The sequence below is a fragment of the Cynoglossus semilaevis genome, chromosome 19 (assembly GCF_000523025.1).
Source record: "Cynoglossus semilaevis isolate Cse_v1.0 chromosome 19, Cse_v1.0, whole genome shotgun sequence".
Taxonomy (NCBI): domain Eukaryota; kingdom Metazoa; phylum Chordata; class Actinopteri; order Pleuronectiformes; family Cynoglossidae; genus Cynoglossus; species Cynoglossus semilaevis.
This window is the reverse complement of record NC_024325.1, coordinates 970170-984118: the sequence shown is the minus strand read 5'-3', so window position 1 is coordinate 984118 and position 13949 is coordinate 970170. Positions and strand designations below refer to the sequence as shown.

Below are 13949 nucleotides of genomic sequence, written 5' to 3'. Positions count from 1 at the left end.
AACAAATGATGACTGACATGTGATTGGTTAAATGCTTAAATAAGAAAAAACACCTCTGGAAGCAGCGCAACCAGGGGAAAGCGAAGAAAAGAACATTTGGAGTGATTTAATAATTATTAATGGACAAAATATAGTAAACATCAGTCTGTGATTCAGATATTATTTTAGACCAGCAGCTGACGGCCCTCTGTCTGTCTCTTTTCTCTTCTGTCTGTTCCTCAGTGGTAATCAGTCAGATCGATAGATAGATGTAGAACTTTTGTTTAGATTAAAAAACATTTATGATATTAATATTTGTTACAAATGTGGCAACCCAAGCATCATGTCATGACCAAGAGTCTAAGGGAAACCCGGTTTAAACCATTTATAATGAAATATCTAACAAATGCTTTTTATCTTGGTAAATTGCAGAAGTCTGTTGCAGTATTTGGTACAACGACAAAGTTCTGCGTGGTTCCTTCTTCAGTAAAGACAACCTTTTCAATGTCCTGATGTTTATTATAATCAACACAGTGCTCTTCTTTCATCTCCTCCAAAACAAACAATCAAAATGTACGACTTTAGTCTCATAAATGTATGACTTTAATCTTGTAGATTTATGACTTTATTTTCATAAATCCAGACTGAATCTTGTAATTTTAGTATTTTTTCTCCACCGTGGTCCCAATACTCAGCCAACTACGGTGAAATAAAAATGTTTTTGTGGAAATGTTTTTGCCATCCAACACAGCTTCACAAATGTCAACTCTCTGAACTGCTACCCTTCCCTCCGTGATATGATTCAGTGCAAGTTGTGACAAACTATGGTTTTAAATTATCACCTGGAAAATAAGCTAATAAGAAACATTAAAAGTGAAAGTCCAGCTTTTGCATTTTCTGCAGCTTTTTTTTATAACTGTTGTGAAAGTAATATACTGTATTCGTCACCACACACAATAAAATGTGTCCTCACTTTAGTGGGGTTCAGTGCACCTCAGTAGCACCTTGGTGGCTTGTGGATTCGAACCCCCAACCTTCTTAACCATCAGGCCACCACTCCCCCAAATGTTTACGAGTACAACAATTCCCGAAAAAAGTGATTTTTAAAAATGTAACAAAGAGAACAAGCTTTGTTTTCTTTACGTACACACGTTTATTTTTCGTCAAAGCAAACGGCCCTTCTTTGTTTGGCTATGTATACCTGAGGGAGGCCTATTCTGGCAGGTAAAGAATCTTCAAAATGAGAGCGAATATCCACAACAATTGCCAAAACAACAACAAAAAAATCCAAACGTGTAAAAGGAATTCAGACGCACATTGGCAGATTATTGGTTTAAATTTGAAAAAAAAGTTTTTCAGATGTGGCAGTTTCCACCTGTATACGTATTTGTACATATATAGTGTAAATCCAGTGTACTATATAATAACAAATGTAGCATTTTTCTCTGATATTTAAATCGCGAGCCTGACCTTGTCTTTGAGAGATGTCAAAACATTTCCATGCATCCATCTGTATCTGTATAAGTCTATAGAGGACATGACCAGTGACTTAAAAAATGAAAAAGGAAAAAAAAGAAGTCATTGCCATTTTCTATACATTATCCTCAGAATATTGCACTTTTTCATGTCACTTTGTGAAAAACAAAATACAGTTACAGTTATTAACAGACTCGTTTTGGTAATAGCAGAGAAGAAGAAACATGCCTACTGTCTGGAGTCTGCTTGGTATATCACTACTGAGGTGTTCCTTTTTATTACCGTACAAATGTCGTCGTAACTGCTTCATTCAAAAGTCCTTGTTAGTATAACATAACGACATGTATCCCAGGACATGTAAAACACAATTATCCATTTTGTCAAGTGTTAACCTGTTTACAATACACTCAACTCAACCTTACCATTAAACAGCACAGCCTAGAACGTACAGTATTTCCAGGTTAGGCTGTGTCTATCACCATTCCTTCCATTCAGATTCTTCATCTCAGCTCTGCTGACAATAGAGTTGTGCTTGTTTTTACTGAAACACTGTGCAAAGTACAACAATACAGTAGCTTTATTCAAATAAGCCAGCAGTTTGAGCACTGTTTAAATAAAAAAAAAAAAAGATGCACAGTAATAAAACACAAACAGGACAACGATAGAGTTTGGCTTGCATAGCAAAGCAAAAGAAAACCGAAACATAAAAAATATATTTACAATGTACGCAAGTCCTTTTTTTTTTTGTTTTTTTGTTTTTTTTTGTTAGTCGTTTCATTGCATCTCAGCTGTGTGAACATCATGTGACAGAAAAATAGAAGCAGACACTAAACAAACTGTTCACCATACTGCAGTGAAAATAGGATTGTGAGACATTGTGAGTGTCTGTGTCTGTACATCACATTTACAGCTTTTTCTTTTGTCTCCCACCTTTCCTCTTCCGCTCCATCTTCTCCCAACATCGTTCTGCGGCACTCGCAGTGAGAGAACCTCACGGTGCTTAGAAATAAGGGCGTCCTGGAAAAGCAGGCATTAAATGACAACGCTTCAGAGAGGCTCTGTAAAAGGAAAGGCAGAAAACACAATTGAAAATTGAGAATATGCCTCTCAATACAACATGACATTTATTTATAACTAGCATAAAAGAAAAAGTTATGATATTCTGGAAATATATTAAAAAAAAAAAAGAATCATAACATTATCGATGGCGTTCTGCCTTAGTAACAAAGTACATTGGATTTCTGGGACGCACTCAATCTCCGTGTAGATATTTCATAGATTTTTCAAGTTTTTCATAACATTTAAAGCCCCATGTGGACCAGGACAATCCATCTGGGTGGTTCAAGTTGCAACATGGTTTCCTGTATTCCCTCGTTCTGATGATGCTTTCTACTGTAAACTTATTGTAAACTAACTTATTCAATTACAAATAAATCTATAGTTTATAAAGGCTTATTTTATATATGTTTTTATTTTATAGTTTGTTTTTAACCTTTTTTGTACCAAGGTACGAGTACCGACTGCTACAGCAGAACGGTTGTTGAATTCTCATTAAGGATTATTAAATTTTCATTAAAAAAACCCAAGCATTTCAATATATTCTAATAATATTGCAGTCTCAATGACAATATTTTTAAATATATATTTTTACACGAAGAAAGTAAATAGTGAGTGGATTCTCTTTGAATGACGTAAAATTGTCAAAATAAAATACATTTATTAGCTGTGTCCCACTGCAGTATGGCCCGGTACTGGTCTGTAGACCGGGGGTTTAGAATCCCTGATCTATAGTCTACCTTTTATGCAATACTTTTCATTGAAGAAAGTAAAAAAAAAAAAAAAAAAAAAAAAAATTTAATTATTTATTATTCCTGTCTCTTAGTCTATAATATTAAAATAAAATAATTTATTAAATTAATACTACACAAATGTATCTTTTTGTCTAATGGACAGTAGTTTAACCAATTATTTTCAAAAACTACGTGTTTCTATTAAATCACATGTTCCTGCACCAGTACATCTGAAAATCAGAGGATATTAGAAAACAAAAACAAACAATGGCTCAGTGTTATATTTAGCTGCCTTGGTGCTTAAAATGACTTCACGTATACCGCAGGTGCTCGCGCACTGATTTCTCACCACGAGGAGAGATCCTTACAGTAGTCCCTTTTCTCTCTTCTGTTACTGGGAGAGTGAGCGGTGTGAGAAGGATCTGTGTCAGGCCTCTTGTAGGAACCTCTGCTCAGACTGGCCCTGTTAGACGCCGCCGTATCACTCCAGGAAGCCATATGCTGCCGCTCCAGAGTCGACACCGTCACCATGCACTCCTTAGAGGGTTCTGAGGCTGCAGCTGCCCACGGGCTGTGGATTTTGGAATCCAAACTGTTCACAGGAGGTGTGTAGGCTGTGGAGTAAATAAACAAAACAGAATTCCAGGTCTCAGCTAATGATCAGTGCTGCTGGGTTATCCTTCAGGGGGGGGGACGTTACTCACTGTGTGTGTTAGTGTCTCTCCCTCTAGATGTTGGCCCAGCCTTATCCGTCTGAGGTTTGAGGGCAGTAAGTGATGCCCTCATGTGGCCAAGGCTATGCGTGCTGTGTGTTCCATAATCTGATGAGCCAGAAGTATCTGAGTGACATGACTGGAGCGTTTTACCTGAATGAAGCAGGATGGAGATTGATTGATATAAAGTATTTTGCCTCAGCAACTGGATGTTTTGATGCTGACAAACTGAATTTTCTGCTAAAGAGAAGTCATAAGATTTAGAGAAATAATAAATTGAATCTAACTTCACTACTACATCAAGGTAATTCAATGTCTTACAAAATGCAACATAAACACATATTTTATATATTTTATATGTCAAAAAGCATCAATTCCAATATGGCATCTGCTAGCAATTTCCTCAACCTTGCTGCATGGTTCCTGATTTGACATCTGTTGATGATACGTAACTGTTTCCTTAAAATACAAACTTTTACTTTTACTTGTCGCAAAGTATGCTGAACTGTAAGTGCCAATACGTGCCCCTGATGGTACGGTCAGCCACTGTGAGCCCAGTGTTGTCTTAGGTAGCCAACACTCTCTCTGATCGAGAGAGTCTGCACTGATCAAAACCTTGACATAACCAAATTGCAGTAGTGTTTATACTTTACCCAGGAAAAATACTAAATATTCAAAGGTACCAAATCAAATATTCTAAAGTGCCCATTAATGTTGATAAATGTGAACAACCATAGCAATTAGAAAGAAAGAATAAGAAAACAAAAATAGCAAGAAAAACAACAACTTGTAGACCAGGCTTTTGGCCTCCAAGCTGTTAAATTCATTATTAAAGTATGTGAAATGTAAGCCCCCAACTGTGTTACATTTTTTAGCAGATGCTTTTATCCAAAGCGATTAGGGATATGTGGTTCGTCTGGGAATCGATCGCAGAACTCTCTGCCCTTTCCTTGCAAGGCAGTAGTGCTAACCATGTGTTGTGTAAGAACCTTACAAACGGCCACGATTAGGGATTGGTCAATCAGATACTCAAGATCAGTATTGGTCCGATAGTGGTAATAATACCTAGATCGAAGATCGAAAAATACAATAGCATGTCAGATCCGATACCCTAAGCCCAAATGCTCAACTTAACTTTACACACATGCCAAACAAGGACACTAACGCGTCAAAAACAGCCACCTGTATCATACCGGAGGAGAAAAGAAGGTATCGCACCATCCCTACTTGCAGTGCAATACAACTGATAATGATTGGTTTTTTTTTTTATTGCTTCTTCTAAACCAACAATAAACCAACAATCTCGATGTCTTCATTATCTTTGTTTAGAAACATTCTCCTGAGTTTTTCCTTTATCTCCTGCCTCGAATAAACCAACAATCTCGATGTCTTCATGATCTTATCTCCTGCCTCACAGGTGACTCTCCAACATCCTTTCTGATTAAACCACTATCTCTGCTGAGCTCACCTCCAGACCCTCGTTACCTTGCCTCTATATCTCTACATATCTAAACTGCTTCAAAAGTCCCCCAAGGTTCTGCTTGGTCTGTCCCTCTAATCTGCTGTTTTCTAATCCTAATACACGTATATACTTTTCCTGACACAACTCTAGCTAATTATTGATATACTGGCAGGGGGAAAATACAGGAGGTCCTTGGCTTACAACGTCCTTGATCTCCAGGGTTTCGTGGTCATGTGGCCATCTCCAATGATTTTTTTTAAAGAAATTCCTGTTCCATCATTCCAACGTACGAGGTTAAAACAAATTTCCTACGGGAACAGGGTGGCGAGTGAAGTAAACCAATACTATACGTGTAAGACACCCTTATTTACATTGCCAGTTGTACGCCATACACTGGACTGTGCTGTTTGTGTGTTGTTTTTGTTTAATTTGTCTTTCATTATGGCTCCCAAATGTAAGTCAGACTCTTCTGGTGTTTTCATGTCCTAGATTATGCTGTTACCATTGTGTTAGCATAGATGAGCGCATAGATACTGTATGACTTCCTAAGAAGTTACGTCGGAACGGAATTCAGACATAAGTCGAGGACCTTTGTACATCAATACATGGAGAAAGAAACAAAATGTCTGTGCAGTAGAGGTTTTTGTACTTGCCTAGATAATAAAATATCATCAAAAAATTCTGTTGCATTACAAGAACTGACCAGATGTACGTAGATAAACAACACATTTTGAAGACTTGGGGTAAAAGTGTTTAGAAAAAATATGAATACAAACCCTACAAAGCCAAGTTGTCTGGTTTTACCATTATCTTTTCATACATGTGAAATCTAGGTTTAGCGAAAAATTGTGAAATGTTTCTGTCCTTCTATGAAGTAATGGCTTAGACACGAATGGGTTATTCTGGGTCATTTCACTCAATTGCAAATCTTCTCAGATAAACACAGTTTGGCTCCAGCCACAATGTCTCAATTTAAAGCTTGAACAGTTCCGCTCAAAGCTTCTCCAATTGTCACAGAGGATTTCTTTCGCAGTAAATACGTAGCTTTTAATTCTGTGTTTGTGCTTTAATGGCTTTCTCCCAAACATTAATATGAAGCATGTTTACATTGCTTCTTTTAGCATTTTCCTGTACTGTTTACTTCAAATGTCTTATATTTTTATGCATTACAGAAAAAAATGACTACCTCTCAGTACCCACGAAAATACATGAGTTTATGTTCAATGATAGCAGTAAATAAAGCAACTGGATCATAGAAATGAATTGATTTATATTGTACTGTTCGCAGCTAATATACTGACGTAGCTTAAACATCACATTTATTTCATTGATCTTATGCCATGGCTTGTAAACAGTGTGGTTTTTCCCCTGTGAAATAAAGTACTGATGTTACTGTACATACATGTCTGGGCCTGAGTTTTATGAATTGTTTATGGAAAAAAAAAACAACATGAGGAGACTACTGTCACAGAGCAACGTTCCTGAAAAAGTCCCTGTGTACTTCATCAAAAGACTTACAAGTAATCCTCAATAATTTAAACAAAGAGTCTTCTTGTTGTTTTTTTTCTTGGTTTGTAGCTGAAGTTCCACAACTTTCTGAGACTTTCATCATATTTTGTTGGGTGGCAATAACGACCTAGACTTAAATGTGTGTCAGACCTACCTGAGCCCTCATGGTTATCAGCGCCGTGTCCAGGAATGTATTCGAAGCCACACAAGTTGCTCGACACCACTGCATATTTGGACTCCTCGTCCTCGTCTTCGTCCTCGTCCTCATCTTTAGAAAGGAGAGTTGCTCCCAAATCGGAGACTACAGGGCTGGACATGAAATCAATGGGAGGGATGGGGTCCTTGGACATACTAGGCATGCTCTTCATGTGCCTGATATTCAAATTGGAATAAATAATAATGCGTAAACACAACGCACATGGAGTGTAAATAGCTACAGTACTTTCACAACCTACTATCTAACTGTGCTGTGTGATGGCGGAACAGAACGAGGCTTTAATTGAACTGAATAAACAGCACATGGACGTGTTGGTTGTCACCAACACGCCTGTTATCTCCCCCACAGCTGTCCTCAATGATAGCTTGCATCCTAACGTGTAGAGGAAGCATGCAAATTACCACTTCTATTTACTGGTGTCAGAACAGCATGTTAGACTAAACCCAGTGATTACTGTCCCAAACACGTTGCCGCTGACTTGTCAAGTTCTGCAATGCTCCATCACAGGTGTAATACGTGGAGAGCTGTTTTTAGCACTTGCAGGAAGCAGAGACGGCAATTGTAAATACCATCATTCTGTGATAACCAGCTATCGCCCATTCATATGCAAAACACATGGCAACTGTGCAAAGCATGTGTGAACCCAAACATTATTCAGGCACCTCAGATTTTCATTGTACTGTATTTTCCAGACTATAAGATGCACTTTGTTTCATCCTTTGGCTGAGTTTGCGACTTATACTCAGATGCGACTTATATATTAAAATATATAATTTCACATGTTTTTTATTTTCACACTAACAGCCACTAGTGGGCACTCTAGGCTTGTGTACCAGTATCTGCTACTCCTGCGCCACTGAAAATTCACATGTTCGTTATTTTCACACTGCCAGCCACTAGAGGTCATTTGTGTGACTTATGATACTCTGGAGCGACTTGTATATGTTTTTTTTCGTCTACATTATGCCTTTATTCCGGAGCGACTTATAATCTGAAAAATACAGTACTTAGAAATATGGTTGAATAAAAGCCATTTTTAAAAGACCCCTACCATGCCTGCTTAGCCACCTCATATTGGTAAGCTCTGGTGAGCTCGTCCAAATGAGCCTGCAAAATGGATTGCATTTCCTCATGGTGGGAGGAGCTAAGAGAAGATGATGACGGCTGGCCGAACGGTGCTACTGCCGGAGACGATATTCCTCTCAGTGGAGGAGTGGGACAGTGCTTCTCCTCCAACTCACTGTCCAAGTTTTGGTGATGGTAGGTCTGAACCGACATGGGTGAAGCCCAACTGGTGCTGTCAAATCTGCTATTAGAACAAAAACACATGATATAAAAATCTGAGGGTTTTTTTTCCACCTCAATTGATCTTTAAGTAACATATATATTTTCAATATGTGTAAGTATGAGGTACTGACATATGGTCAGCGCTGCAGTAACTTCATATTCTACCTTCTTATGCTCCGCAACCTTCCATGTCAGCGCTGCAGTAACTTCATATTCTACTTTCTTATGCTCCATAGGTACACAAGAGACCTACATTTCAAGCACTTCAGGAAAAAGTTACCATTGTGTGTTTAGATTTACTCTATACTAGACTAAAATACAAGTTTGCAGTGTTCGATTTATGCAGGCTGTACAAGCATTGGTTTCCAGTCCAAAACTTTTGATTGTCAGTGAGACACAGCACTGGATTTATACAGTATGGCGTTGGGTAGAATTCTGGAGGATGTCATTCACATTGTCAAGTTTCTTTACAATGTTTTCACAGTATCAGTTGAAGAAAAAAAAACAACAGGCCAGGCTGTCACTGACAAAACCTAAGGGTATTTTGGTGGCTTGAATTTGCAGTATAAGCATTCAAATAGAATTCTCAACTCAATGCCATTTGTATTTGAAGTGTTGATTAAAAAACAACTAGTTGCAGTATGACCCTTTTTGCATCGTAATTTAAAGTAACTAAGTAACTTTTACTCAAAATAAATTTCAATTTTTTTACTTTTACTCGAGTAGCTTATTAGGTGGGTACTTCTACTTTTACTTGAGTAGAACTTTAGCCAAGTACAGATACTCTTACTTGTACCATGTACATTTTGCTAAAAGGTTGATACGTTCTTGATCCTGTTACACGTTTGTAATGTGTAAAGAGTGTAAGTGCTTTGCAGTGTTTGTCTTACCGTCCATCATGGCTTTCCTCAGGATAGCAGTCGAGGTCAACCTCCGTACCAGGGAGTGGGTGCTTTCGTGGTTGAGGCAGCGGCATATTACCCCAACAAATCTCATTCGATTTGGGAGTCTTTGTTCCACTCTTCACCTTCTTTTTCTTCCCCGCCTTTGCACCTAAAGATTATTCAAGATGGAAGAAGGTTTGACCCGTTCTACAAAAAAATCCCTCTGCAATCCACCCACACACATGGACTGTTACTTTAGAGGAGCCTTCTGTTTGTGAAGTTTTCTAAATATTTTTTATTTCAGAATCCAAACTACTTCAAGGATGTTAGTTGCTTTTGTCAGCTTTTGTCAGACAATTCAGAGTTTTTTTTTATCTGAATAAAAACAATCCCACACAGTGATGTCTACCTACTGAAGCCCAGTTCTGCAAAGATCGACATTTAGCAGTCCTAGAAATTTACAGTACACTACAGTAAGTGAAAGGAGAATATTCATTCTTGACTTTTACACTGTGTATGTACAGCGCATAAATAACTGAAAGGAGACATTTCCCTGCCACAACTAATCAAATTAAAGCGAAAGAATGTGTCATAACCGTGTGACATTTCTGGGCTAGATGAGCTCTCAGGGTATAATCGTGATTAAGACAAGAGAGAGTAATACGGAACATTGTCCTTAGGGAATCATTTTACGTGAATATGTAAAAAAAAAAAAACCTTTCCTTTTGGCTTCCCCTGCTTCCTGGTTGATTTAAAGGTTTATATGTATTTATTATACTTGGAAAAAAGTAATCCTGTCAGACTGTTTCACTTTCACCAGGGGTGGGCAACCTTAAACACTCGACACAAGAGCCGTTTTGGACTGAGAAGAAAACACCGGGAGCTGCAAAACCCTTTTGACATCTAAAACATTTTTGGGTCGTCTCGCATCATGTTTCCTGGGAGTTTATGAATAATGTCTACTGACTTGGGTCGCGAAGGTTTGTGACTTTTAAAATATGGGTTCCCAGAAAAAAGGTTTGGGAAACACTGATCTAAAATGAAGATAACACAGCGTATTTACTGTATGCTGTGTGTAATATCGATGAACTGCTACAGAGAAAACAACATTTTCTTTCTGCATGGAATAAAAATATTTTGAACTCTGGAAATAAGATGCTGGGTTTAAGGTTACTTAAAAATAACTGCACGCTTCCGTGTGCTGTGATCTCTTGAACTTTAGTGCACACCGTCTGCACTTCAGGGCTGTTAGACTGTTACCTCTCTCTCCACGCATTGTAAACTGTCTGTGAGGCGTGAACCATTTTTTGTTTTTAACACTGTTCACGCTGGAGAAGAACTGCTCACATATGTACTGTACGTGAGCATACGTTTTAATTTCCCCTGCAGTGTCCAGCATGGTATTCAAATTGAGCGTCACTTTTGAGAGACAAAAAAAACCAAACTATTTTACTGCTATAACAGCACCGGAGCGTCACTTTTGAGAGACAAAAAAAAAAAAACAGGTTTTATTTTACTGCTATAACAGCACCGTAATATTCAAATTTAGAATTACAATAAATATTTGTTTACTTCCAAATTTAATTTTGCCAGTGCATGATAAATAAAGTTCAACTTTTAAATAAATTCAAATGAGCTATTCAAAGTTTTTTTTCCAAAGCCACAGGGAGCCTCAGCAGAAGGATGAAAGAGCAGTGGGTTGCCGACCCCTGGTATTTTTAAGCACTGTTGAAGCCTTTGTTGCCACATTTGATTCACAGAATTATACCATGTCACAAAAATGTAAAAACACACTAAAAGGAACTTTTTTTTTTTTTTAAATCAAATTGTCTCATACCACTGCCAGGGTGTCTTTCTGTTAGGGAGTAGCCCAGGTTGGCGATTTCCTGCTGGGCCTGAAGAGAAGTCTTCCAGCTGGGATCTGGCCTGTCCACAGCCAGCTCATGGAAACTGTTGGACTGGAGTATCTGTGTAGTGGCATAGGGGGTGGGCAGAGTGCCTTGCGCTGGGCTGCTGTAGCCGGTTTTCCCCATGAAGTCGATACTGCTGTAGATGGCCCCATCAGACAGCATGGTGCCTGTCTTTTCCACAGCGGCAGAGGGTAAAACGTCTGAGACAAAGAGAAGGGAAATAACAGCGATGATGAATATGGATCGCTGAGTGATAATCTGACTTAAGACTTTTTTAAGGTCATTAACACTCCCTGCTGTTCTGCCACGGAAAATTAGTGTGATAAGGCTTCAAACGGCCTTGATCTAAATGAAAGTGATTATTTACAGCCATAATTAGCAGGCAACACGCTGTTCAAGACTGGTGGCGAGATTGTAATAGGAACACTAACAGAGTTAACCTTTAGCTTTGCCGTCTTGCACACCAAACACATCAGGATTTCCTTAAAAACAAAATGGCAACACATTCACCTGGTCTCATTTATGCAAAACAGAGAGAATATTAGGCAAAGAAATACATGGAAACACTAACATTAATAATGTTAGCATTGACCTTGTCAAAACTAATTAGTTATGTAAAGCTGTCAAGGGTCGTTTTAATTTGGGCAAGCACATTCGTGTGTGTGTGTGTGTGTGTGTGTGTGTGTGTCATGTCAGATCCTGTCACTTTATTTCCCTTTGGGGACAAACATCAAAATTGCCCAACCAGGCATTTATGGAAGTGTGCTCCTGCAAAAGCTTGTGTTTCTCTTACCTCCTCTGCCAAAGCAGTTGCCAGCTTTAGGACTTCCTAAGTCCCTGGTAGCTCGGAGGCTTGTGGAGGGCCAGGAGTCAGCCAACCAGGGAAGACCTGGGTCACCCGCCTTTAGAAGCCCTGGGCGGCTGCAAAAGGATTTGCGTAGAAACAAAGGAAGTATTGATTATTTAACGTTGTGCAAACAAAATGGGATAAAGGTTCAAATGAAACTCGCATTCCTACGCTTTATTATTTTGTTGCTTTGATAAAACCCCATATTTTGTATTGCAAATCTCCTTCTTCTCCACAATTTGTTTTGAAAACACTGTCGGCACCAAAAGCGATAATGCAATAATTTCCTGCTACATCAATACAAATTTGACCTCAGCACTCCGCAACGGTACTCTAGCTGGTGTCACGGCAGCCGCACAGGCAACAATAAACAACACAGAGACATTAAATGGTGAGTTTATAAATCAGACTCCTTTCCAGCCTCTACTCCTGCGCCATAAACTCTCCCTGGAGAAACAAAAAAGGGCCCTAAATACACACTAAATCCACTTTGAGCCCCGGCACAAGAGAAATTTACATTTTAAATTGAGAATCACGGACCGCCTCTGGTAGATCAGCTACACTTGCCCACTGTTTCCATAGCAACGGGGACAGCGGAAACTCATTACCCCGTTTAGGAAAGCTACTGCATTGTTTTGTATTGGTGCAGCACAACAATCATGAAAACAGCTTGAACTTCAAGGTAGAAAAGTTGTGTCGTTTTGTATTGGTGCAGCACAACAATCAGGAAAACAGCTTGAACTTAAAGGTAGAAAAGTTTTTAGAAATTTTAGAAATTTTTTTTTTATGTATTGGTATTTTAAATTTACTGTTAGAAAAATGCCAGGAAAACTGCACCGAGCTGCTTGGTGGTTCCCAAAATGGGGGGCATGCACTGCCAGAAGGACAACTCACTTTTACACAAATGTACATACACTATTAAAAAAAGTGATTTTGGCAAGAAATCATTTTTAAATATAAAATTTAATTTTCAAATCAGGTACAATTTTGCTTTATATCTGTTTCCAGTTGAACCATCAGTTCATTTTTGTACAATTATATTTATGTCCAAATCTATATATGCAGCGTAAAAACCACATAATACCAGGACTCTTTAGCATTAGCTAATTAATTACGTGTGATGATTATTTAAATTCATTGTCTGGCCTGTAAAAAACCCAATAGTTTGCTCTTGAATGTCAATCAATTCAGTGTTACATTTCTAGTTTAACTTTAACTTAAAATTTTGATCATTACAAAAAGTTTTAGAAGAAATAAATAAAGGCCCATCTGACCTGAAGGAAAACCACAGGGTGAATCTTTTTTTTTATCCAGAGTGACAAATGATAACACTGCAGACACTTGGCTGCAGACTTACATGAATCACGATCACTTGCTGTGTTTGTACATTACTGACTCGTCTTATATTAATTAGCCTACTTTCTTTTAATCCTAATCTTGGTCATTGAGAGTTCCGTGAGGCAGAGCTCCTCCCCAACAGAGTTAACTTATTGTTTTCTTGTTTAAACTTCCTGCCAAGCAATGACCCCTTATTTTTTTTTATTTGTTTTCATCTTTCCTTATCTAATAAAGCTTAAGGTATTGTTGGAATTAATGGGAAAACTATAACCGGGGCAGATGTTTTCAAGGTCAGCAACCTGAACCTCAAGGTCTAGCACCATGCATGCGCCATCCAAGTGAGAGTGTATACAGAGCTCAGAAAGCAGCACATTCATCACCTTTTCACCCCTCCTCCCTCAAACTCTCAATCTGCTAGGCACCTAGAGTGAACAGACACTGAGCCAGAGAATAGAACAGCAGCCACCTGCCTTCATTGGCAGAAATGACTACGGTAGAGTGATTAATGGTTCTATCAAGTGCATATTAGCACCGATA

The 13949-nt window shown here is 38.4% G+C and overlaps 1 protein-coding gene across 4 annotated transcripts in view; it reads right to left on the bottom strand.

Moving 5' to 3' along the window:
- Positions 1-306: 306 nt before the first annotated feature.
- Positions 307-13949, bottom strand: part of LOC103394755 (roundabout homolog 2-like) — a 133780-nt gene continuing 120137 nt past the window's right edge. For 2 of the 4 annotated variants that reach the window (XM_025065561.1, XM_008332190.3), the window contains 8 exons: positions 12021-12148; positions 11155-11427; positions 9324-9486; positions 8198-8455; positions 7084-7301; positions 3950-4111; positions 3595-3859; positions 307-2513 (listed from right to left, as the gene is read on the bottom strand). In XM_025065561.1, coding sequence (XP_024921329.1) covers position 2513; positions 3595-3859; positions 3950-4111; positions 7084-7301; positions 8198-8455; positions 9324-9486; positions 11155-11427; positions 12021-12148 — 1468 coding nt within the window. In that variant the 3' untranslated portion in view covers positions 307-2512. The remainder of the gene's footprint in view (positions 2514-3594; positions 3860-3949; positions 4112-7083; positions 7302-8197; positions 8456-9323; positions 9487-11154; positions 11428-12020; positions 12149-13949) is intronic. The other 2 variants (XM_025065560.1, XM_017041923.2) reach the window with 2 other exon arrangements.